Source organism: Suricata suricatta, chromosome 2 (assembly GCF_006229205.1).
Source record: "Suricata suricatta isolate VVHF042 chromosome 2, meerkat_22Aug2017_6uvM2_HiC, whole genome shotgun sequence".
Taxonomy (NCBI): domain Eukaryota; kingdom Metazoa; phylum Chordata; class Mammalia; order Carnivora; family Herpestidae; genus Suricata; species Suricata suricatta.
The window spans coordinates 113680529-113708224 of record NC_043701.1 but is presented as its reverse complement, the minus strand read 5'-3'; the positions used below and the strand labels follow the sequence as shown (position 1 = coordinate 113708224).

At 39.5% G+C, this 27696-nt stretch overlaps 1 protein-coding gene across 6 annotated transcripts in view; it reads right to left on the bottom strand.

Moving 5' to 3' along the window:
* RNLS (renalase, FAD dependent amine oxidase) overlaps nt 1-27696 on the bottom strand; it is a 248029-nt gene that overhangs the window by 8797 nt on the left and 211536 nt on the right. For 3 of the 6 annotated variants that reach the window (XM_029931695.1, XM_029931694.1, XM_029931697.1), the window contains exon 6: nt 16456-16631. In XM_029931695.1, the coding sequence (XP_029787555.1) occupies nt 16456-16631 (176 nt within the window). Of the gene's footprint in view, nt 1-265; nt 331-598; nt 641-8360; nt 8471-16455; nt 16632-27696 lie in introns of those variants that run through there. The other 3 variants (XM_029931696.1, XM_029931698.1, XM_029931699.1) reach the window with 3 other exon arrangements.

The following is a 27696-nucleotide window of genomic DNA, read 5'->3' as shown; positions in this document are numbered from 1 at the left end:
CCAAGTGTCCCCAAAGCCCAGGGAAACCTTGCTGTCTCCTGGTAGCACGCTGACTTGATTAAGGCAAATTCTGAATAAAAATCTCCTTTTGTGGGCATTTCCCCAGACCATTGTGTGTGTGGGGTACTGACCACACTGGCAATAAGAACAGTGAGCAAGGCTGAGATGGAATGGGGCTGATTCATACATTTCCTCACTTCCTCCACTCAGCCGCCAGTGTAAACCTGAACCCATGCCATGGTACATAAACAGCAGAAATTGAATATTTGGTTAACTTATTCTTTTATAGCCCGATGCAAAGCTCAAAGGTAGTGGTTCCCAAAAGTCAATCTATGGCGAGAAGAGAAAAAATAAGGAGAATTATGAGCTTTTTCATAGAGCTAAATGTATTCTATTTATAAATCGGTTATGAGGTTCTATCTTTACTATACGTTTTTCTTTTGGTTATCCCATTAAATTCTGGAGGCTGTTTGTGCTTCTTAAAATCTTAATTGCAGAATGCAAAGATAGGAATATTTTACTGGCTCCCAAAACATTGAGAGGGATTTTATTGGTCCATGAAATAACCACAGCTGTGGGGTGAGGCTCAGTGTGGCTCAGGGCACAGAGCTGGTCAGCCTGAGGACTGATTTCCATAGAGCTGGGGGAGGAGATGCGGGAGGCAGACGTCAGCTTTGAAAAACCACCAGGTATCTCAGGTAACACTGCATAACCTTGGTTTGGACTTGGTGAGTGGATGAGTAATTTTAAAAAATGGAATAAAATCTTGTGTACAACTCATTTCCCAGAAACTTGTGCAGTCCTCCTCCAATCAAATATTAATCTAAACAGAGCTAGGATCTAGGGTAACACGTTCCTCCCCTTTCGCCTGTGGCTAAATACTCAGGTAGTAAACATAAGACTGCAGAGAAAAATAGGGATGGGGGAAAGACTTAATCGAATGTAGAATAAATGTCTACCTTCACACTATGACCCTAGAGAGAAAATGTGGTTTGTGTTGGTTCTATGTATATATCTCCCCATTCCTACCATATTCTCATGGCACTGATTTTAAGCATCTATCATATGCCTGTTTACAAAAAAAACAGGGAGAAATGTAAACAAATGAAGAAAGACCAGGGAGTGTGCTGATGTTAGTGGAAATGTCTGTTTACATATTTATAGACAAGGATCCAGCCCAGGGCCTCAGAAAAGAGGAGACCTCACTGTTGGGTCAGTCGTGAAAAGTATTATCAACCCCTAAGCATTTGTGTTTTCCTGAGTAAAAAAAAAATTGTGTTCTATTGGCCAAATTAAAAATGTAATGTTTCTATGCTTTTCTTTTATAAAAGTCCTTTTGGGGACTAATGGAAACACAACAGAATGTTGCGGATTCCTCTGTGCTTAACTCACCAAACTGCAATTTGGTGAGAGATATTTGTTACTGAAAAGCCTTGTGTGTCCTCAGAAATCGCCAGCTACGAAGATTGTTTTATTCATTTTCATATTCCCAGCATCTCTGACTCCGCTGTGCATGGCTGGTGTTGAATAAATGAATAAATGCTCAAAAGACATGTGCATGTGGGCCAACAAAAGAACTAATTCGAACTTACAAAAGTTTTAAATTCTCAGCATTCAAAAGGTCTTTAAACATGGAGGAACTTTTTCTCTCTCACTATGAAAACACTTTCCTTTGGTTTTTCAGTCTCTAAATTCTCCTTTACCTTCTGAGTTATCGTGGTAATTATTTCCTTCTATTTCGTAACACTTAGTACCTGCCTGTTGTGATTCAGCTCATTAGCCTTGAACTGTCCAAGAGACAACACTTCGGGCTCCAGACTCCTTGTTCTGATTGCCAGAAAGCGGAATTCTCTGCCTCTGTCTGGTTCACCTTTTGTAGGTACCAGGCAAAGGCACCAAGAATATCTGAATCAGCCTGAACTTCAAAGAGCCAAAGAAGATAGCTTCCCACCAGACAAGTCAGCCTCACCTTATAAATGGCTACTTACTGTAAACAACACCCTGGAAAGTGTGTAAGATACCACTAGATGAGTGAGTACATAGGAATGTGCATATGTGTGTGATAGGACCTAGAGATGTTTGTCTTTATTTTTTTTAAATGTTTATTTATTTATTTGGACAGAGAGAGAGAGAGAATGCACACAAATGGGAAAGGGGCAGAGGGTGAGAGAGAATCCTAAGCAGGCTCCACATCAGCAAGGAGCCCAACATGGGGGGCTCAATCCCATGACTTGAGCCAAAGAACTGAATGCTGAACCAACTGAGCCACCCAGGCTACCCCTATCTTTATGTTCAAAAATGGAGACCCTAGTGATACACTCTATGATGTTTCCAGTTTGTCTAAAACTGCAGTGAGCCTGTGCAGACATAAAGTTACTAAATAATCCTTTATGTAATTTTCTTTCCTGGGACACAGTGAATACATTCTAGAAAGCTATAGGTGTCAGGGAGAAAAGAAACCAATTTTTCTGGGTGACCTAGCCAATTTATGTCTGTATTTAAAAAAAAAAATCTCTCTTAGAACAGTCAACTCTCTGTGCTCAGACTTTTGTGGCGCAGCCAGAAATCACACACATATGGAATGTATTTGCTGTATTATTAAGGAAAGTGATGATATGGATTATTTCTTAACCACACGTTGCATATTATTGAAGATAAGTGATACTGAGAACTGGGATAATAATGATAAATTGGAGTGCCGATTATTCCACTTAGTCTATTTTTAGATACGTTTCCTTACAAAAGATTGCATTTCTTTTCACCACTGATGTTTGAGACTCTCAGTCCTTTCCTATCTTAGGTTACAGTACTTAATATTCGTAAAGAGCTTTATGAACACATGGGTGATTTCCTGCAGAGATGCTACATTCTTAATTGGTTTTTACGTGTTATGTTCATTATCCCATCTTAGCCCCTGTTTCACTCGTCTCTCCAGTGTTCTATTATATTTAATGGTGATTTCATAATCCTGTTTCTTTGTTGTGCTTTAGGGGAAAGTTTGCTTGTGTGTAGGCTCCTGGTTGCAGAGCTCTAATCTGGTACTACAGAGAGCTGCTGTAAAATTACTATTGGTTGGCATGCCCTAGATGGGAAGAAAGTGATGTGGTTTGGTCAATTCTCAGTGGAGCTTTTCGCTTTATTGGTATTTGTCTATTCTATTTTAATAAACCACAGGGTCGATGCAGGCAGAAAGTGCCACAAATCAATTATATGATCCATGCAGCAGCTTTAGCGGGGCTTGAACTGCGAAGAACACGCTTTGCTGAAATTGTATATTCAATTCCTGAAGTCTACGTTGAATTCGTTTAGATCTAGTCTATCTTTCAAAGTCCAAAGCACTGGAGCAGTCTATTTTGCTGAGGAGTTGTTGACAAGTACGCAATAAAGAATGAGACACTGTTTTCCCCAGTGCTGTTGCAGTAATAACAGACAAAACAACTGTCGCACTACAGTCCCCTTTAGAGTTTTTAATCTAATAGAAAATTGTCTGCCCTTCAGCGAGTTTTAGTATATTCATGCGTTAATTCTTCAAATAGGTGTCGTGTTCCTAGCAGTCTCCCAGCCTGCGGAGGGTGCTGAGGGCACAGACGCCACTTCTTAGCCATGAGGTGATCTACCAGATGGGGATCCTTTTGTTTTTGCCTAAATATAAATGATCTCAAAGGATTCAATTGTTTGGGATCCTAGGATGCAGAGGGCCAAACATGCTTTTGATTTGTGCATCTAGACGTAAATCTAAAATCATCTTTCCTAGTCACTGCTTCTCCCCCATTTAACAGTTGCTCATTTCCCCACTGATTTAATCCTTCCTTGTCCCTTCTCCCACTCCACTTCCCTTTCTTTTCTTGACAACCCAGGAGCATGACCATATTTCTTTCTGGTCCTCACTCGTGCTGAACAGACCCAATAGCTTTTTGATTGCATAGTGAGATTTTCGGCCAAAAGATTGCTGCCATTTTGGTTTTCAGATCCAGAAACAACCTCCTTTCTACTGTTAATACTGTGAAATTAAAAGAATCTATGCTTGTGCTCCTCAGAGAGATAATAATGGAGGATAAAAAAAAAACAAGGGGTTTTAAAAGTTAGCTTAATTGAGGTGTAATTTATATTCAGTGAAATTCACCCTTTTTATGCATACTGTTCTATAATTTCAACAATGTACACAGTCGCGTTAACTACCACAAATATAATATGGAGAACATTTCTGTCACACGTCCCTCCCCCCACATTTCCCTTGGTCCCCTTTGTAGTTCATCTCCTTCTCCCAACTACAGCCCCTGGCAACCATGGATCAATTTTCCATCCCTACAATTTTGCTTATTCCAGGAAGCCATACAGGTACAATGACATCATAGGTGGCCTTTGAGTGTGGCTTCTGTCACTAAGATAATGCTTCTGAGACTCACTCATGCTATTGCAGACAGTAGTAGCTTGCTTCATTTTATTACTGAGAAGTTTTCATTTATGGATGTACAACCTTTTGCCCATTTACAAAGTGATGAATATTTGGGTTATTTCTAGGGTTTTGGGGGGGGGTAATTATTAATAAAGCTGCTATGAGCATTTGCAAATAAATTTTTATTGGGTGCATATCTTCATTTCTCTTGGGTAAATCCTGAAGGGTGGGGTCCTTGGGTCAGATGGTAAATATTTATTTAACTTTGTAAGAAACTGTGAAACTCTTTTCCAAAGGGATTGGCGCCATTTCACATTCCCGCAGTGACATGTGAGGATTCCATTTACATCCTCGCCAGCACTTGGCACCTTCAGGGTTTTTGATGTGCGCCATTCTACTAGGTATGCCATGCATCTCATGGTGGCTTTAATTTACATTTCCCCAATGACAAATGATGTTCAGCATTTGTGTGTGTGTGTGTGTGTGTGTGTGTGTGTGTGTGCTTACTTGCCATCCAATCTCTTCTTTTTGTGTGTGGTAAACACACACAGTACATAAAATTTACCATTAGTAATAGCCACTGGCAAACACTTATCAGCCTTCTGTCCTATGGTTTTGTCTATTTGAGACATTTTATATAAATGGAATCATTCAAGATGCAGTCTTTGTGTTTGTTGGTTTCTTTCACTTAGCATATTGTTTTCAAGATTCATCCACATTGCAGCATCTATCAATACCTCATTGCTTTTTTTGGTCCTTCAAATATTTAATATGTATATTTCTATATAATTTCCCATAAGTCTTCTTATTAGATACATGTTGAAGACATATTTTCTACCTATCAAGTAATTTTTTAATTGAGGTCTATTTCATTGCTTTTTATGGCTGAATAAGGGTCCATTTTAATGGACATGCTGTATTTTGTTTATTTATTCATGTCCACAATGGATATTTGTGCTGTCTCCATCTTTAGTTATTGTGAATAGTGCTACAAGCATTTGCACATACAGTTTTGTTTGAACACGTGTTTTCAATTCTTTTGGGTATATAGGAAAGAAAGAGTTTGGTCAGATTGCAGTTTCTACTTACAATTTATTGAGAAACTGCCAAACTGTTTTCTACTATCCAAATCATTTTATTTCCAGCCAGTCAGGCAGGAGCATTCCAATTTCTCCACATCCTTACCAGCATTTGTTCTTTTCTTTTTTCCCCCAATTATAGTCATCCTACTGGGTATGAATCGTATCTCATTTTGGTTTTAATTTGTATTTCCCTAATGACTAAGGACATTGGGCATCTTTTCAAGGGCTTGCAGACCATTTTATGTCTTCTTTGGAGAAATGTCTATTCAATTCGTTGGCCCATTTTTAAATTGATTGCTCAGTGTTTTGCTGTTGAGTTATAACAGTTTTTTAAATATATTATGGATTATAGACCCTTATCAGATAAGTGATTCACCAATATTTTTTCCCATTCTAATGGTTAACTTTTTATTTTCTTGATAATTCTTTGGTGTATACAAGTTTTGAATTTTGATGAAGTCCATGTTATTTACTTTTTCTCTTGTTTATGCTTTTGTGCTATGTCTAAAAAAATCATTGCCAAATACAAGGTTGTGAATATTTATCCTCATGTTTTCTTCTAAGGTTTTTAGGATTTTAGCTTGTATAGTTAGGTTTTTAATCCATTTGAGTGAATTTTTGTGTGTGGTGCGAGTTAAGGGTCCAACTTCATTATTTTGTATGTGGATATCCAGTTGTCCCATCACTATGTATTGAAGAGATTATTGTTTTCCATTGAATGTTTTTGGAAACTTGTCAGAAATCAATTGATCATAGGTGTATGTTTATTTCCAGACTCTTGGTTCTATTCCATTAATCTATATGTCTATTCTTACGCCATTACCACATTGGTTTAGGGTAGTTTTGTAGTAAGTTTGGGAATCGGAAGGTATAAGTACTCTAGCCTTCTTTTTTGAGATTGTTTTGGCTATTTGGGGTCCATATAAGTTTTTGGGTAGTTTTGCAAAGGCCTTTGGGAATTTGATAGCAATTACAATAAATCTGTAGATCACTTTGGGTAATATAGTCATCTTAAAAATATTAAGTCTCCTAGGGCACCTGGCTAGCTCAGTTGATTGGGCATGCAACTCTTGATCTTGGGGTCATGAGTTCAGCTCCACAAGGGACATAGAGTTTACCTTAAAAAATAACTAAGCCTCCCTATCTATGAACACACAGTGTATTTTCCTGTATTTAAGTCTTTAATTTCTTCAGCAACCTTGTATAGTTTTCATTGTAAAACTCTCACATCTCCATGATTAAATTTCCATCTCTTATCTAGTGAAGTGCTCTTTCAAATCTTTTGTCCATTTTAAAATAATTGGGCCATTTGTTTTCTTATCACTATTTGTGACAGTTCTTTATATATTCTGGATACTAATTTTTTATCAGATGTTATGTTTTTGCAAACATTTTCTCCAACTCTGTGTCTTTTTATTTCATTGTCTTAATGGTGTCTTTCAAAGACACTGTTTTTAATTTTGATCAAGCCCAGTTTATCCAATTAAAATTTTATGGTGTATGCTTTTTGTATCTAATCAAAGAAATGCTTGCCAAGCCCAAGATCATAAAGATTTTCTGCTATGTTTTCATCTAGAATTTTTATAGTCTAAGGTTTTGTGGTCTGTGATCCTGGTTCAGTTCATTTTTGTATACAGAGTGAAGCATGGATTTTTGGAACTAAAATGAAATGTTCCAGTTTCTATTTTTCTACTTACTAGAGGTGTCACGTTAGGCAAAACCATGCAACATGAACCTCAGTTTCTTCACTTAAAGCAAAGATAGTAATATTTACTTCCTGATCTGTCAAGATTGTCATGAGGATCAAATGAAAAGGAGTATAACATGTTTTCTAAAACCAGAGCAAAAATGTTAACTATTATTTGTAGCTGACAGCAAAAAGGAACGATGACAGAAGAATGTGTCATAATTGGGGGAAAGCCACTGCTCAAACAATTACTGGCATTAGAGTGAGGTGTTTGAATGCCTGTGTTTGAATTCCAGTTTGGCCATTTCCCAGTGGAAGAACCTCACGCAAGGTACTGAGCCTCTACATCCCCACTTCATCTGTGCAATGCTGAAGAAATAGACTTTCCATGGGGTAGATGGAGCGTGAAATGAGTAAGGTACAAAACCCAGTGAGTTACATGGAGTGGGGCAGGGGATTAATAAATGGCATTTTTGAAAGAGAATGAATATATATGAATATATATATATATATATATATATATACACACACACACACACAGTGTAATAAAATGATGATGTGTACTGTCATGTTTCTAAAAATGCTGTAACAGATGATGGCAAAGACCAAGGTACAAAGAAAGAATGTGCCTTGCACTCTCCTGCCTCTGGGAAGGTGCATGTGTTGTTGGAACATCATTCTAACATCATTCCCTTTGCTCATTTGACTTCACTTTGTAGGATTTAGCTCAAATGACATCTCCTCAAATCATGCTGTGTTCAAGAGAATATGATACATACCTTTCTTACAGCAAACTGCACTATATTGTGATTATCTGCTTTTTTGTCAGCTTTCCTGATTATGTAGGAAGCTCCTTGAAGGAAGGGAGCTGTCTTTGAGTCTTTAGAAACCTGTATAATGTCTCATTTAGAGTCGGAGCTCAATGTATGTGTGTTAAATGGAAACATGAATGTACATTATTAATTTATAACGTGGATATAAACAGCTTTGGTCAACAAAACTTTTTTGTTTGCTGTTTGTATAGCATAATACTGATGTCTACCCTAAAGACCAAGTAGACTTACCCTTTATGGAAATGGGCTGAAATAGAGTTCATTCCTCTTAGGGTGTCCACAACCATAAATAACATCCATCATCAAGTTTTAAGTAGCAATACTGACTGCAGATGAATATATATAGCATTTGTCCAGGAGAAATGACACAGACTGCTTTAAAAAGCTTTCCATAAAGTAATGCTGTTCAAAATAATTAGTTCTTCTGAAAACGTGTGATACTGAATCCATGGCAGGATTAGTCTCATGAGTGCTTAAGAAAAAATGATTTAATTAAGTGCATGTGTTAAAACATTTAATAGCTCACATAATATGGAATTTTGTGAAGAAGGGAAATATCTGCTCATATAAACTTCAATTAAACTGTGACTGTGCATCCTTACTTCAATGATCAGAATTTCTTACCCAGTGATCTCACATATATATGCAGCTAAGTCATAATAAACTGAAGCAAGTTGTTAGTTATGAGCCAGTGACAAAGAGGTAGGAGATTACTCAGTGGAATGCTTAGGACTGACACCTGTTACATGACTTGCTGTTGGTGGATTGGGTCATGCAATAGTCCACTGATCCCAGAGGGCCTGGCTGGGCCTTCATATGTTACCTTATGGCACCTAGGCAAGAGTGCTCTTGTGGCCATAATTTCATGCCAGGAAATGTTGACTCATGGCATAAGTGTGCTAAGCGACCAAACTCTAAAAAATGTGTAAGTTAGTCTGGGGAAAAATGGCAACAAGCTGAAATATCCATAAACTTAAAAAAAAACCCAAACTGACAGAGATCCTTGCCTCCATAAAGTTCCACCTCTATGGTCTCTCCTTGCTCTGAGGTCATTCAACAGTCCCTATGGTGTGACTGTCACAGTCCCTGGCATTGAATTAGTCCTTCAAAAACATGCTTGTCCAGAGCTACTTGCATAAGTGAAGTGGAGAGCGCAGAAAAGAGAGACACCCAGAAAAGACAGTAAGAGAGATGAAAAAGTAGGGCAGCATGTGGCCACGAAGACAAGTAATCAAGAAAAGAAAACAAGGGAGTGAGAAACGGCCCCCCTCCTTCTCTTCTTCCTCTCGCTATCCCCGTGCAGTAATACCCACCCAGAACTTGCTTGTACTGGCATCGGCAGTAAATGTTTTCTGCTGTGTTGTCTTATTTCATCCCCAAAACAAGCGCTGTGAGGTAGGTTCAGGTGTCACCATTCACACTCAGGCCCTGGGGCTCGGAGTGTCAAGTCTAGCACACCGAGAGCCCGGCTACGAACCTAAATCTGTCTGACTCTAAAGTCCAAGATCATAATCATGTCACTAAAACTCCAGGAATTATAAAGCACAAATATGTGAGAAAAGTCACAAGAGTAGTGACAGGATGAGCGAAGGAGCATGATTTCATTGTGGAAATAAACTACAAAGCAACACACAGGATGTACTTGAGTATCATACAATGATTACTTCTTTTTCAAAGTACCTATCCTAGAAAACTGTATGCTTAAATCTGTGACTGTGCACTGGCCAATGTCTTTGATGTGTACCAGCTTTAAAAATGTTTTTAGAATTAGGGGCACCTGGGTAGTTGAGTCGATTAAGCCTCCACCTTCGGCTCAGGTCATGATCTCATGGTTTGTGAGTTCGAGCTCCACGTCGGGCTCTGTGCTGACAGCTCGGAGCCTGGAGTCAGCTTTGGATTCTGTGTCTCCTCTCTCTGCCCCTCCCCTGCTCACACTCTTTCTCTCTCAAAAATAAATAAACATTAAAAAAATGTAAAAAGTTTTTAGAATCAGCCTCCCAGTCACATTAGAACAGACAAATATAAGTGTCTATATTTCTTTAGTTTCATAAATAGAATAAAAACATTAAAGAAAAGTGTCAAAATTGACCATCCATTTTATTAAAAAAGATTTTTTTAATGTTTACTTATTTTTAAGAGAGAGAGAAAGGGAGAGAGACAGAGAGAGAGAGCGAGAGAAAGAGCGAGAGAGAGAGAACAAGCAGGGGAAGGACAGAGAGTGAGGGAAAGAGGAGAATCCCAGGCAAGCTGACAGCAGAGAGCCCAAGCTGGGGCTTGATCTCATGAACTGTGAGATCATGACCTGAGCTGAAGCTAGATGCTTAACTGACTGAGCCCCCAGGTGTCCCAATTTGATTAAAAAAGACTTAAGTCCAAATGACCTTATTCCTAAAATATCAAATTCAAGCTTAAATTCCAATGACTTGATGTAACCAATGACATGCTGAAGGACACAGCAGCCTCTGAAAGAGGTGCCCATCTTGCTGGACTAAAAGGATAGCTTACCAAGGTGACTGACTACTTTGAAGAGGACAGTCCTCTGGATTTATAATTTTGGTATATTCATACAATCAGGCACTGCTTTCTAGTTCCAACCTATGCAAAACAAGAAAATGAGGCCAATAGGGGCACCTGGGTGGCTCAGTTGGTTAAGCATCTGTTTCTTGATCTTGGCTCAGGTCATGATCTCACAGTTTATGAGATCAAGCCCTATGTTGGGCTCTGTGCTCACAGCATGGAGCCTGCTTAAGATACTTTCTCTCCTTCTCCCTCTGCCTCTTCCCTACTTGCACATTTTTCTCTCTGTCTCTAAAAAAAGAAAGAAAAAAGAGAAGATGAGGATGACATAAGAGAAATACATGAGAAAGAAAAAACTGAAAATATCAATTACCACTTGACCTTCCAGTGCTGACCTAGATATAATTACACACCAGAAATAAATCTCACAGAGGAAGAGTAAGCATTGGGTGGTTCTAGGCTCTTCTACGTATGCACCTGCTCCCCCACCAAACACAAACCTCTAAGGAAAATTCTTGTTGTACGTTTCTTCTTTCCTCTTTTATTCCGACTACTCCTGGAGCATATTATGCCAACTGAGGTAATGAGGAAACCAAAATTGGAAATTTGCACTAAAAAGGGCGAAGAGTTACTTATTTAAGAAAAAAAAAAGGATGGAGTCAGAAGTGAAGAATGTGAATGGGAGGCTGAAGAGAGGACAGACAGAAAGAGTTAAGCTCATGTGGCTGATGGGCAGAGAAACTTCCATGGGGAACTAAGAGATAAGGGTGCACAGAGGAGGTGTGAGGGAGCTTCTGGAAAAGGGAGATATAGGGAATGGGAAGGGAGACTTCAAAAAGTACTGGCGAGGGTGACAAATTTTGGGTATTCTTTAAAGTTTTATAGAACATTCTAGTAAAGGTTGGAATTACAGGCACCTTTTGGAGATACTGTGAGTTCGGTTCCAGACCACTTCAATAAAGTGAGTATCACAGTAAAGCAAGTCAAATGACTTTTTTTGGTTTCCTTTGTGTATACAAGTTATGTTTACACCATACTGTAGTCAACTAAGCATACAATAGCATTATATCTTTAAAAATGTACATAATTTAAAAATATTTTATTGGTACAAAGTGTTGGTACAAACCATCATCTGAGCTTTCAGTGAGTCCTAATCAGTGAGCACAGATCACCATACTAAATATAATAATAATGACAAAGTTGAAAATATTGTGAGAATTGCCAAAATGTGACACAGAGACATGAAGTGAGCAAATTTCATTGGGGAAAATAATGGTGCTGATAGATTTGCTCAACCCAGCTTTGCCAGCAATCTTAAATTTGTAAATAACATGGTATCTATGAATGCAATAAAGCCAAGTGCGATAAAATAAGGTATACCTGTATTTTAAATTTCTTTTGGTTGTGGAATTGTGCTTTTTTGAGTGCAACACGAGAGGGGGCCATGAGGGGCTCTTGATTTATACAGGTCATACTAGTATAACATTAGAGCAGGTACTCTTAACACTGGACTCATGGGAGGACTTTGGGTTGTTTATAAATCCTCCTAATTGTATGTAATTTTTGTGGTCATGTGTCCATATATATTTTGAAATGATGAGAACCTCCATGCTCAGGTCTGATCAGGTTCTTAAAGAATTCATGATTCTTCTAAAAAATATGAACAAACTGCCATTGGTGAGAGAGAAGGCATAATCTCGAGGGCAAAGAGTGAAGTAAAGAAATATAAGCTAAAGATGTCAGATTACTAATTGTATTGCAAAAGCTCAAGAGGCTAGTCCAAATCCATGTATTTTGTCGAAGATACTGATGTATTCAGTCGCCATCTCTCTCTTCTCTTTCTCCTCTCCTTAAGTTCCTTTCCTGATTTCCTTGGTATTTGAAAACACATTCAGTGTTTTGTTTTGTTTGAAGAACATAATCCATGAGTGTGCTAATAAAGTGGGGAAAAGGGCCTCTGGTATTTGGGGGACTAAAGAATGGTGGGGAAAATCAGAGTTAAACTCACAAGCAAATCAGACATCTACTATCTTTTGAGAAAGGCATCATGATGAGCCCCCAAATAAGGGAAAGCACAGCAAATAAGAATGAGTTTTGGGATCATCAAACTGGCTACCATGTCCCATTGAGGTACACTGGAAGCCACTTTTAGTTATTACTCTCCTACTGAAAGGGTTAATGTATCACAATCGGTTACAGAAATCATAACACAATGCATCACAGCTTAGGCATCAAGTTATACCAACTGGATGAACATGTAAATTATGGAGGGCAAAAGCAACAATGGGAAGACAAAGAACCAGGAAAAACCTGCCATTGCTTTGCTAAGTTTGTTCAAACTACCTACTCAAGTATTTTATTCAAGCTCAAATGGGAGGCACTGAGTGGCTCCCAAGTCTTTCAAACACGCCTTCCTCCTTCATCTGCCTCTTTTCTCCTGGCAGAACAGCGCCCACTAGAATGCACCGTTATCTTACTCGAGACCAGAAATTCAACATTGAGTCTTAGGAGAAGGCCATCAGCAAATCCTAGTCTCCAGGGCTCTATGAGCAGAGTACCAGGCATGCCGAGGGCATTTGTTAAGTGCCTATTGAGTAAGTGAGTGGCCAAGTGAATAATGAGCAGACATCTTTCACTGCCTCCTGCCACGTGGTGACATTAGAGGTGGCCCTGGGCATGGGAGAGCAGGCACCGCCTCGGTGTGGATGGAGCCTTAAAGGGCGATGCTCTCCCCAGAGGTCTGGTGAGGTTAGGAGGTACTGTCTCCTGAAGAAACCTACCGAGGAAGTCTGGGGGAAAGAGGGTGTGGTAGACAGAAATCATCCTCCCCCCACCAAAGATGGCCACATCCTAATCCCCAGCACCTGTGAATGCTGAGGGAGCATGAAGGTTGCAGCTGGAATAAACGTTGCTAATCACTTGAACCCCAGATGGGGAGATTTTCCCAGATTATCTAGGGGAGCCCAAGGTAATCCTCAGAGGAAGAGTAGAGGCAAAAGCAAGGGCCAGAGTGATGTACAACATGGACCAGACCGGCTGTCACTGTCTCTGAAGGTGGAGGAAGGGCTTCGAGCCAAGGAATGTGGGCAACTTGTAAAAAGTGTAAAAGGCAAGAAAATGGATCCTCTCCTAGAGACAACAGAGAGAAAAACAGCCTGCCCATACTTCCAAACTCATCTTGACCTTCTGACCTCCAGAACTTAAGAGAATAAACCTATGTTGCTTCCAGCTACAAGCTTGTGGAGGCTCAAGGCAACAGCATATGGTATAGAGGCTCCATGAAGAGCAGGGAGGGACTAAGAGGCTGAAGACTGGCTTTGTCGTTACTAGCCATGGGAACTTAGGGAGGTCATTTAATGGCTCTGAGGCTTTGGTTTTCTCATTGTGATTGTGGGTTAAAACCAGCCACCTTATCAGGCTACTTCCAGTGTTAAATGGGATCACATATTTAAGTGGCCCAGCTCCTGGGCTGTCACACTGTGGGTGTTCATCATCACTCTCTCTTTCCCTCTTCTCCCCTACCCTTCACAGCCACTGGGTACCAGGATGCAGTGCAGGGTTTGCAAAGGAAGAGAAATAAAGGACAGGATAAAATGAATTGAGATAAAGAGTCAATCCTGAAGGGTCTAGGATGAGGAATCCATTCCACTCACTGCTGCCTGGGGCAGGGGACACCCATTCTGTGGTCTCTCTAGGGTTTCATAAAATGGGGGTTTGAAGGGCTTTATCATTTGCTTGGCAGAAAGGGGATAGAAAAGGAAGGGGATACAGTGTGAAGAATAGGAGATGCTTGGGGGTGGAACAGGAGAGAGAGAGGAAGAAAAGAAAAGAAACATAGAAGAAAACATGGAAGAAAATATGGGGTGGGATATCCCCATTATGGGGACTACACTTCTCAGAAATGAAGGGAACTTCAAAACAAGTTGGTTGTTCCTCTTTCTTTTTTGTCCCTCCCCCTACACAGTCCTACCCTTCCGTTTATGCACATAGTGGACCAAGTCATGCACACACATCCATGAGCTTGTAGAAGGTAGATCATGTGTTCTGGGACTGCAAGGGAGAGCAGGTGCATACATTTATGTCAGATTTCCAAGGTTATGATGGACCTTTAAAAAGCACTGGAGAAATATTCTTTTGGGAACAATGACTGAAAACTAGTTAAATCCGATTGTCTCTGGACCTGCCATTCATATTCCTTTTTCTAAGGTGGTATGGGAGATTCTCTCTCTCTCTCTCTCTCTCTCTCTCTCTCTCTCTCTCTCTCTCTCTCTTCCTACCTATCTACCTATCTATCATCTATTTCACAATGTAGGCAAGATTTCTGCCATAAATGACAATGTTATGCTGTAGAATAATGCTCAGGGTACTAGGAGAAGGTCATGAAGAGTGGAAAATGTAAATTTCTAAGTTTAAATGAAATGGCTTACTCCCTTTTAGACTCTGCAGCCAATGTAGATTTCATGTCACAGAGCTGTAAACACCCTGGGACAATTTCAGGAAAGAACATCCAAATTGTAATAAAAATCATTGCTACGGCTTGGATGTACTTTGTGTTCAGATATTTTTTATTAAATTTTGTAATATTGCATAACTTTGAGTAGGTCATCTTGTGGTTAGGACAAATCTATTTCTATTAACACATTAAATTTGAAGAAATAAGGTGATGTTAGCCCATCTTTTTAGTTGATTAAATTATTTTGCAGAAATCACAAGAAGAAACTCACAAAGTATTGTTTCTTTTAAAGGAGTATTTATAAATTGCAAAATGACTTGCTGTGTAATATATTTAGCTTCAAATTATACTGACAAGATGATTTCCCTGCTTTCTTTTTCAAGCCAACCTAAAATTGAATTAAGTGTCACTTAAAGACCTTAGCTATTGAGATCTTTCAATGCTTTTAAAAGGAAAGGGCAAAGTCCTCTGAAGTGACCATGATCTGTTTAAGTAAATATTTTCCCCAAAGGTTCACTGTATAATTGAACTTGAGACAACACGGGTAAGCACACAGACATGCTGCAATATTTTAGGAAGTAATTTACCATTTCCTCTGATTTTGGCTAGCCCTTTCAAATATACAAAATCTGCTGCAATTTCTCACAATACCACTTCTTCTAGAGGCTTCGCAACTTGGGTAACCAATTGTGTTGATAAATTGGTTAATCGACAGGCTCAGAAATCTTGGGGGGGGGAGGGAAGACAGGTCACTGCTTTTCTCCTTCTGACCTTCACTCCTCTATCCCCAGATGGCTTTACAACTGAGTTTACAGATCAAAAGATTTTTTTCTACAAATACTCATAAACTTCTGTTGGGATATGCAGAGGTTTTCACAAAAGTCAACATTTACTTAGTGTAAAAAGCTTGGAGTCTGGGCCACTAGAGTGGTCAACAAGCTGATCCAACCCTGAAAACCAGCTCGAGTAGCTGAATTATACAGGTATTCATCTTTGTGCCCCAAAGAAGTCTGCTCGTGGTAGTCAAAACCAAAGTGGGAACTTAATAAAATTGAAAATTGTGGTAGCAAAATACACTTACAAGGTTAATCTAACATACTGCAAAAAACTGGGGAGGTTAAAGTGGTTTCTATATAACCACAGTACTGATATAGAAAACCCCCAGAGAAACAGCTGCATTTTGACATATAGCCTACTTTGCCTGAATAGGAAACCCCAGATTTTCGGGGTGTATCAGTCTTGAGATGCTAACCTTTGAACATAAGCCCAGGGGAAATTGTATACATCACTTATTGGGAAATAACAGGCTAAAAAGACCTGTAGAAGTTCACAGTCATGTATGGGGCAAACACATATTTGCCTCAGAGATCGCATCGTTCATTTCTTTTACTGGAGAGTGGCTAGGATGAGGAAAAGTAGTCAGTTCTGCTGACCCAGTCCGTTTTGATTAAGAAAATTGTGCTCTTACCCATGGCTTCTCTGATTACCTGGGAATATCTCCATTTCTGGCATTTGGTGGCCACTGGCTGAGGCAGACCTGGCAAAATGCTTTCCAGCTGCTGAAAGATTAGCTCCTGCACGTCCTCGGTGCTGTGCTCCAAGTGCGTGACTCCGAACGGGACAGTTGTGTGAACCACCAGGGAAGGTCCGACTCCTGGTGACTCTGGTAGAAGAGGGACACAAAGACACACCTTAAAGTGGGTAACATGGAAGTGTGTCGGCATTTCACACCAGGTTTAAGAAAAAAATCACAATAATCAGACAATAGATTCTAATCTTTGACCACAAAATGAGGCTATCACTGAAATTCAAAGTCAACCTTCTCTGAAAAGAACAGAGCTATGATGTTATTATTTTTATTTCATTTCATCTTATTTTAAGTTTATTTACTTTTAAGAGAGAGAGAACACGAGCAGAAGTTGGGGGGAGGATCAGAGAGAAAGGCTGAGAGAGAATCCCAATCAGGCTCTGCACTGTCATCATGGAGCCTGACACAGGGCTCGATCTCACAAACGTGAGATCATGACCTGAGCTGAAATCAAGAGTCAGACACTTAACTGACTGAGTCCCCCAGGCGCCCCCCACAACGTATTTTAAAGAACAAATTTTCAGGTCTTGCTAAAGAAGTGGAAGGAAGAAGAAGAACATCTAGTAAGCTCTGTCTTGGGTAGAGTCAACTTTGTCAGTGTGTTCATCTTCTCTCATCCATTAAATTAGAAGGTCTCCAGCACAGGAGCTGCTTTTATTAATATAGCTTATATTCTCCTTAAATTCTGAGAACAAAATAGATGTTCAGTAAATATTTATCCATTTTATGTTAAATGGATTGCAAAATATTTTGTTAAAATTATATTAAAATAAGTTATCTTGGGGATGTGCAGGTGGCTCAGTGGGTTGAGTCCGATTTGGGCTCAGGTCATTATCTCACAGTCTGTGGGTTTGAGCCCCGCATCGGGCTCTGTGCTGACAGCTCAGAGCCTGAAGCCTGCTTCGGATTTTGTGGATCCCTCTCCCTCTGAGCCCCTCCCCGGCTCATGCTTGGTCTCTCCCAGTCTCTCAAAAATAAATACATATAAAATAAAATAAAATAAAATGAAATGAAATAAAATGAAAATAAAATAAAATATCTTTACCCCTTAAAAAAATCAAGTTCTTCTCTAAAAATGGGCTTGACGTCATAATATTTGTCATGGCATTAAGATAAAGAGCTCCCTCATTCATTACATGGAGCTACCTTACAATTTTGTTTGCCGCTGAGTTTTTTTTGCTCTATTTTCATAATTTCAAATAATGTACATCTGATTTGTACCTTTCACTCTTTCATAGAATACAGACAATCGAATGAAGTTATAAGTTTAAAGCAGAGTGACCAAGGCATTAAAAAATATAGTCTTGGCAAAAACTTAAGGCTTCACCTGTTATTATTATTTGTTTAAATCATGCAGAAGAGAGAGCTGGGAGGAAAATAATAAAAGATCTGAATGCATAAAAATAATATTAAGACATTTGGTGCTTCCCCCTGCTCCTTGTGGACGTAAAATATTAATGTGTATAAGGTACTGACGGGTTGGCAAGCCCGAATCTGAAAATTCTAATTTAGGATGGTAAAGGATCAGACAATGATCTATGTGAGGTTGGTTTGTATGGTTTCACACATTTAAAAAAAAAACCTGACGAACAACATAAGCCACTTGCTTGCTGTAGGCCCACGTACTCTCTTTACCTTTCAAGGTTTTTGTTTTGCTTGCTGTAAAATCAGAATGTTAGTACCTATCACACAGGTCTGCAGTGGGGATGGCATAACACAATGCATGTGAAGTGCTCGGCACAATTTCTGGCACAGAGCAGGCGCTTAATAAATGTAGGCTATGAGACTAGAAGCAATTAACCAGATATGTACAAAAGAAAAGGTCCTCTGGTGTTGCCCAAATGGTCGGGTGCATCGCTTTTCTAGGTACTTCATTTTTTCCCACTGCTCTGAGAACACTGGATTATGAATTTTACAGCAAAACACAAAGGAAAGGAGTCCCAGAATGTGCTGTATGACATTTAAAGTGAAGCAGGTGCTCCTTAACGTTTTTATATGTGCAAGGAGGGACAGCTGGGTCCAAATCTGTGCAGGAAACACAGGGGCACTGAGACTGGCCACTGTTTTCACCTCGCCGTAGCTGGAACAACAAGAAGGAGGAACCATGGGGACCATCTCTGAACATTCAGTGTTTAGCCAGCCAGAGTAGACTCTGCAGGTACCCCACAGAGGGGAGGACCAAGGATCGCAAAGCCTCAGTGCCTGTCACCCAGGGTGCTCCAGGCTGGGTCAGTCGGTAGAGCTTGGGACTTTTTCTTTTTTTAACTTTTAAAAAATGTTTATTTATTCTTGAGAGAGAGAGAGAGAGACAGACAGACCATGAGTGGGGGAGGGGCAGAGAGAGAGGAAGACATAAAACTGAAACAGGTTTCAGGCTTTGAGCTGTCAGCACAGAGACCGACATGGGGCTCAAACTCATGAATTGCGAGACCATGACTTGAGCCAAAGTCAGAGGATCAACCAACTGAGCCACCCAGGCTTGGGACTCTTAATCTCAGGAGTGGTACATTTAAACCCCACGTTGGGTATAGGGATTACTTAAAAATAAAACCTTAAAAAAATGCTGTCACCCATATTGCCTCAGGGAATGTTATTTATGTGACTAGGTAATAGATTCAGAAAGGCTTGCTCAACAAAGGGTGTCAATACCACCCCTCCTCCGTAAGGTACCCAATCTTCCCAAGACAGAGAAATCTCCTGGGTGGACTTTCTGAGGCACAAGAGCTGGGGTTCTGAGCTGACCCATTGGTGGCAGGTTTCAAAGGAGAGTGAAGGGCTAGCCGGTGCTGAGAAGCTGGAGGTGGGCTGATCCAGCTGTTTGTTCGAGGGGGGACTCATAAAATTACCAAGGGCAGTGTGGGTGTGGTCCCAGGCTCCTCCCAATTAGCCATCCAGTCCAAGAAGAACAATAAAAAAGGAAATTTAAGACCCAAGATGAAACAGTTCTCATATGGCAATGAGGGAACAACTTGGCTACTTGGTTTTATTGGAATCAGACTAAAACTTTTGAGACTTAAATTAAAATTTGAATAGCTGCAACCTAACACAATGAATTTTAAGAGAGAGCTCCCTCAACCCCCAAATGAAAGGGTATTTGTAGAAGCTGAAGTCCTAAAATCAGAGTTTAAACACAACGAAGGCTTGGAAATAGAGGATGGCAAAGAGCCACAAATATGATTCATTATTCCTTGGTCCCTGGGAAGGCAATGTTATCTTCCCCTTTCTTCTCTTTATTCAGTTTTACAGGCACAGTGCTTTGCTTTTGTCATATTAAATGTCAGTCCACAAAAAGGTAACAACTATTTGTATACACCGGAAGACTGATGGCTTTCATCCAGAGAAGTTTTCGAACCCAAGCATCCTAACAGCCCGGTGGTCCTGGACAACTTAATCTCTCAGGCTTCACCTTCTTACATCAATTAAAAAGGAGCAATACTACTTACCTTATAAGGCTGTCACAAGGATTAAATGGGTTAGGATGCATACAAATCCTTCTGCAAATATAAAGTTCTACACTGATGGAATGCATCCCCAGACAATATTCTTGTTCTGACCTGTCTCTATGTACTAAGAACAGCTTTAGAAAGAGATAATGGAGTTAGCTTCTCCCAAAGCAGCAAGATTGATTATTATATCAATATTATATCAAGACAGTGTCAGACTATTCCTAGATATAGGCACAGCTGTGTTGAAATATTTTTTATCATGGTAAAATATACATAAGATAAAATTTATATTTAAGTACACAGTGGTCTCACCTTAAGTACACCCACATTGTCCTGTAATTGTCCCTGCCATCCAGACCCATAGCTTTTTAATTTCTTCATATAAACTCTATACCCATTAAACACCGACCCCTACTCCCCCTGTCCCCAGCCCCTGTCAACCACTTCTCTCTCTCTCTATGAATCTGACTACTTTAGGTACCTCATAAAAGTGGAATTATGTGATATTTGTCCTTTTATGACTGGCTTATTTCAATGAGCATGACATCTTTCAGGTTCATCCATGTTGTAGCAGGTTCAGAATTTCCTTCCTTTGGAAGGCTGCATAATAGTCCAGTGTATGGAAGGACCACATTTGGTTTATGAATCCATCCGTCAATCTGTTCATGCATTCCTCCGCCTTGGCTATTGTGAATAATGCTGCTATGAACATAAGTGTGCACACACCTATTTGAGGACCTCCTTCCACTTCTGGATGTGTGCCCGGAAGTGGAATGACTGGTTCATATCGTAATGCTATGTTTAAATTTTTGAGGAATCTCTGTATCAATTTCCCACGGCAACCACACCATTTCTTCATTCCCACTGGCAATGCAACAAAGGTTCTAGTTTCTCCATATCCTCAACACTTGTTATTTTATTTGTTATAAAAGCCAGTAGTATACAGTTTTGAGAGGAGGTCAAGACACGAAGAGTTGGTAACAGCACCAAAGGCCTCAGTAGTAGCAGAGAAGCAGCATTACCATCTACATTGATAGAACCCTGAGCTCTAGAAGGTTCTTGAGTGAAACACTTATAATCAAAGCTATAGAAGTCCCCTGTTCTCCAAACAGAAACAGAAATTTTTCTTGAAAGAGTACATGAGCTGCCTCAGATCTGTAGTCACACCAGTCCTGAAAATAACCATTAACAGGTTAATTATGCTTAAAGAACCGATGCTACTTATAATAAAATACATTTTTAAAGCAAACCTAATTAAACTGTGTTAAGTCAGAGAGTGTGATCCTAATGATACTCTAAGATCTCTTGAATGGCTTTATACAGTCAGTTCTCGTGTTATCTGGGTGCTTGAATAGAAATTTTTAACTGTTGAATTAAGTTTTAGTAAGTCCATTAGAACAATCTTATCAACTGTGTGCTTCTAATCAACTAAATTCTTATGAATTCTCTGCTTGATTACTGAAAGAGGTATATTAAAAATCTGTCCTGAATATGATACAATTTCCAATTTCTTCTTTTACTTCTGACATTGTTTGCTTTATATTGAAGCTATGTTACCAGTTTTTGGCTATTTCCCTATGTCTTTTAACAAGATGTTGTGAACATCTTTACATTTAGGAAAGCCTTCACGTTTATTTTGCTTTTTTATTTGTTCCACTTTTCCAAAATTTCCTTGTTTCTTTTTAAAATTAAAAAAAATTTTAGGGGTGCCTGGGTGGCTCAGTTGGTTAAGCGTCCAGCTTCAGCTCAGGTCATGATCTCATGGTTCGTGGGTTTGAGCTCCACATGGGGCTCTGTGCTGACAGCTCAGAGCCTGGAACCTGCTTCAGATTTTGTGTCTCCCTCTCTCTCTGCCCTCCCCTGCTCATGCTCTGTCTCTCTCAAAAATAAATAACCACTAAAAATAAATAAATAAAAATAAATTTTGCCTTTTTTTGGATTAAGACATTTTTACCCCCTATTTCATTTTCTGCCTTTACCAGTTTGGAAATTATATCCTTGGTTTCTGTCTTGACTTAAGCATCCATATTAAATTCAAAAGTTAATATCTTTATCTTTCTCCAGAATAATATAAGAACCTTTGAGTACTTTAATTCTGATTTTATATGCTTTTTTTTTGGGTCCAGGATTCATTTATTCAGTTTTGTTTTAATACATTCAATATTTGTTTATATTATCCATCTACAGCTTCCTTGTAGATCTCACATCTTGTCTCCAGGGTCTTTTTCATTTTCCCAACTTGAATCTCAAGTTGAAGTTCCTTAATGAGGTTCTGCTGAAGGCTTTTGCTGTTCTCAAAATGTTTATGTGCCGTTCTTTTGTGAAAGATGGTTTTCTTTGACATGTGATAAGAGATTGAGAGTATCTTCTCTCAGCACTTGAAAGATATTGTTCATAGAGGTCAGCTTTTACTGATGTTGTTACGAAGTCAAGTCTTATTTCGATTGCTCAAGTCTTATTTCGATTGCAGGTCGTCTGCAGGTAATTTTTCTTTTATATCTGGATGTTTCTACTGTTTTCTCTTTGCCTTTGGGGTTTTCAGTTCCAATTGGTTATCCTGAGGTGTGAATTTCTTTTTGCTTACCTCTTTTGAATCTGGGTTTTCTGACTCTGAAGACTCATGCTTTGGAAATTAATTTTGGAAATAATTTAGCTGGTGGCTCTGCCCTTCTCTCTATTCTGTCTTCATGGAACTCGGGTTAGAGATATAGCAGGCGGTCAGATTCTATCTTCATGTGTCTTGGTCTCTTTCTAATGTTTTCCATCTCTGTCTCTGGGCTAGAGTCTATGTGATTTCTTCTGATTTATCTTTCAATTTACTGTCTCCCTTTATCTGTGTTTATTCTCATGTTTAGTTTGTCCCTTGAACTTCAAATTTAAATTATTTCCTTCTTCCTTTGTAAGTGTTTTTCAGATCTGTATGATCAATTTGGATTTTCTCTTTCTCTCTAGCCACACTGTCAATACTCTTTTTATTTCTTTAAACATAGTAAGTGTAGTCTATTGTGTGTTTGATTGTTCCCCAATCTGTGGCCTTTATGAGTTTGAGTCCCCTTTTTGTTGTTTGGGATGACTATTGCCATATCCTCATGATGATGCTTTGTGATTTCTTTTATTTTTCCCTGTTGGGAGCCTAAAGTTCCCAGCAACTTTATCTGTGAAATTCTCAGATGCCTACATTTAAAGAGTGTCCCTTTGGAGACGTACTTTTGTTTCTGCCAGATGCCCTGGGGGCAATATTGTCCATGACTACTTTAACTAGATTTCTGGAATATATTGGCAGAATGCATTCTGGCACCAAATCTGCCTGAGGGTGGATATGTGGTTTGGCATCTCAGGGGGGATATTTTCTTTCTTTTTCTTTTTGTTTTTTTGCTATTTTTGTTTTTCCATCCCACTCAAGGACAGGCGAACATCCACACCGTATTCTTCTGCCAGAAAGCATATATCAGATATAAAGTTCTTTGACGCCAGAAAAGCATACATGTCCATGTAGATAAACTTTAAATATTAAAGAAACAGAGTGATTTTTCTTGGAAAACAAATGTTATCAAAATTATCTCAACATAAAAGAAATTGGCATAAACCAAAATCTATAAAGGAAATTAAAAATGCAGTCAATAAATTAATTTAAAAAAATGACTTCAGGATCTGGTTGCTTTACTCGTGATTTGTTTAAAATTGTCAAGCTAGTATAATGTTTATTACAGACATACACATTGCATTCACACATATAACTATACACAGAGCTGCAGCCTATTTTTCTATTAGTACGAATAGCTACATTTTTTTCATATCTGTAGATATAAGTAAGAAAAACATGATTATCTTAATATATATTAAAAGGCATTGGGATACCTGGGGTTGTTCGGTCAGTTTAGCATCTGACTCTTAAATTTGGCTCAGGTCAGGACCTCACGGTTCGTGAGTTGAAGCCCTGTGCCAGGCTGCACTGACAACATGGACCCTGCTTGGGATTCTCTCTCCCTCTCTTTCTCTGCCCCTCCCCCACTCATGCTGACTCTTTCTCTCTCTCTCTCAAAAATAAGTTAAAAAAACCTTAAAAATATAAAGGCATTCATTAATATTAATATCATTGAAAAAAGGTTCAATATGAAAAAATAAGTTTCTCAAAATTAGATAGAATATCTTGAGCTGATCGTTTATATCAGAATTTACAGTGAAATAATAGAGACTGTCACAGTAAAATCAGCATAAACCACAGATACTTAGTAACACCAACAGTATAGTCAGTGCATTAAGATAACAAATAGAAGTATAATTTATAACTATTATGAAGAAAGAAAATCATATGATTGAAAACAATAGTGAAACCAACATAAAATCCATCAAATTAATGTAAAAGTTTTGATATTAAATTGATTTCCCTATATGCCAGCAATAACTAGTCAGAAAAAAATTAATACTATAAGAGTTTATTTGAATTTGAAAAATGACCATCCAGTAAAAATAAAGTATTAGAATATTTTTTTTTGAAAAATCAATGAGTCAAGACTTATTTTGCCATATGTTTAAATACATTATAAAGCGAGAGCAATTAAAAATGCTGGGTCCTGAGGCACTGAGTGGCTCATTCAGTTAAGCATCTGACTCTTGAGTTCAGCTTAGATCATGATCTCGTGGTTCATGAATTTGAGCCCCGGGTAGGGCTCCGCACCGACAGTATAGAGCCTGCTTGGGATTTTTTCTCTCCCTCTTTCTCTGCCCCTTCCCTGTTTGCTCTCTCTCTCTCAGAATAAATAAACTTAAAAAAATGCACAGTCCTGACTGACAATAATAGCCAATGAATCAAAATAGATATCTCTGGAAACAAATCCCAAAATATATTATGTATTTAGTTGCTAACAAACGTAAAGCGATGGAGGAAGATGCACATTTTATATCATGCTAGAAAATCAGGTGTATAGAAAATTAACTCAGATATTCCCTTCCCACTTCTGACCTAAATTTGTCACCATGTCTGCTTTCCTGCTTCCATAACCATATGAGGAATGCATACTCTTTGTCACACAGCAAGCTCAAACTCCCTGGGACACTTCCATTCAAGTAAAAATGCCATAGAGACCTTTCTCATGTGATAAACTTCATATTTTTTTGTCAGTATCTATCCAGGGGCACAAACTGGGTCACCAAAGGACTGAAGTGTCAGGCCAGCTCTGGGTTCTGCATCCCACACAGAAGGAAGGGGTGTCACATGCAATAGCTGTAGGCCCAGAGCATCAAGAAACGGGTGACAACATTTCTTGAACTACTGACTCAGATCATGCACACGTGGGTGCTGAGTGCAGTGTTCGGTGCTGTGGGAAGGAAACTGCAGGGAAGCCTTTCAGAAGCTAAAGTCTTAGTTGGGGGGATGACACACAGGCTGGACAACCAGCCAAGTGTTACCTGCTAACAGTGTGGTGTTGACAGTGGGGGTGGGGTGTGGAAATGAAGTTCAACAGACAGGTCTACGTGATGAAGGAAACTACACAGGAAGCGGAGGGTCGTGCGGGTGGTCGGCAGCTGCCTGCTAGCCTCCCTCCTTCCTTTCTCCTTGTGGTAGAAATCGCTGAGAAGTCTCCTTCTCCCCATTCCAGGTGAATTTGGCTCAGCCACCCTTGCCCTCTGGTCGGAAACGCTCTTATGACAAGTGAGACTTATCCTGTGGTGCCAGGGCCCAGCTACAAATATAAGGGATGGTAAGCCGAGCAAATCCCCAAGTCCAGCAGAACAATCCAACTCACCCTAATGATGAAAGAAAGACTAGGGACACCTGGTAGCTCAGTCGGTTAAGCATCTGACTTCAGCTCAGGTCATGATCTCATGGTTCTTGGGTTCAAGCCCCAAGTTGGGCTCTGTGATGACAGCTCAGAGCCTGGAGCCTGCTTCAGATTCTGTCTCCCTCTCTCTCTCTCTTTCTCTGCCCCTTCCCCACTCATGCTCTGTCCTTCTCTCTCTCTCTCAAAAGTAAATAAACATTAAAAGAGAGAAATAGAGAGAGAGAAAGAAAGGAAAAGGAAGGAAGGAAGGAAGGAAGGAAAAATGGAAGAAAGGAAAAAAAAAAGAAAGACTAGCTGGGATCTTTGAAGGACCCAGAGCGAGGAGAGGAAGGGAGACAGTCGGATCTGCCCTTCTGAGGCCTTTCTCCCACTCCTCACCTTGCTGGCAGAGCCAATCCAACAAGCACAGAGTGCCCGCCACACAGACTTCTGCCTCCTTGGCAGCATGTCTGCCCCTATGTGCAACCACTGGTGGCCCTGAATCACGAACGAGGCCTCACTCTTCAAGGGGATCACCTGCAGATTTTATTTGCCCTTTAATAATAACCTCAACCCGTTCTCCTGTGTAGGTAAGAGAGGCCCAGATTCTTCTGAGACCCCCACTGGCGTCCCCGGAAGTTTCCTCACTTCCTGCTCAGGAGCCCGACTGGCAGACAACTGCATCGCCTCTGACTTCAACTGCATCAGTGACTTGGTGTAAGTATTGATATTTGACTGACACAGTTTTATGGTTTTAACTGAAGAGGAAGGTTCTGGAAGTCAAAATGGTTGAAATAACAGAAGCCTAGGCACAGAGAGAAGATGGTTTTACGCAAAGTCCTCTCTCTACTTATTTCATTTTTATTCTATTATCTTTGAGGATAAATAGTTGTTTTACTCCCCTCCCTGGAGAAGGAGTCTGTACTAACTGATAATAGCAATTGTTTTAAATATCCAATGAAGACCAGTGAACAGGTCCGAATGAACAGTCTCATCTGGGAGACATATATTTGGGAATTCAAGTATAATCGTGGATTTTTTGCCCCATTCTTGTAGAAGGTAGTACCTCACTCTTCCTAGGAAACTACAATCTATCTTCTGAGATTTACAGAAAATTCTGGAATGCTATTTCCCCACCTAAGAAACAGGATAAGTTTTATTTAGTATGAATGAATCAGAGCCCCTGCTCCATTCTGACTGCACAGTGTTCGAAGGACATCAGCTGAACTTTGAAGTATTTTTTAAAAGTTTGTTTATTTTGAGAGAGAGAAAGAGAGAGAAAATTCACAAGTAGGGGAGGGGCAGAGATTGAGGGAAAGAGAGAGAATGCTAAGCAGGCTCCAAGCTGTCAGCAGAGAACCCAGAGTGGGGCTTGAACTCGTGAACTGTGAGATCATGACTTGAGCCAAAATTAAGAGTCAGATGCTTTACCAACTGAGCCACCCATGTGCCCCTCAACTAAACTTTGGATCTTGAGTCAGAAATTCTGTCTCCCACTGCCTGGCTGTATGACTTTAGGGTGGTCATAATGTCCTATGATTCCTTAGGACTCATGTGACATATTAACAGTTATTAGACAAAACAACAACAATGAAATTCTTTGGACAAACAGATTTTTGAAATGCCTGTTTCAAAGAAAACTAAATAAGGCTTATTAAGAGTCCCTAATATGATTATGTACAATATGATTCTTTAAGGGAAAAATAGAAAATTATTTTTTGGTGGTTTAAAACTAGTTTTACTTAAATTAAAAAAAATTGTTTAAAAAAAGCCAAACATATCCCCCAAACCCAGTGGAAGGATATAAAGTGAAAAATAAATAAAAGTATTGTTTCTATCTCAGTCTGGCAGCCCCACTCCCCAGGGTAACGACTCCCAATAGTTTCCGTGTATCCTACTAGAATTTTCTACACATGAGACTGTGTATCTATT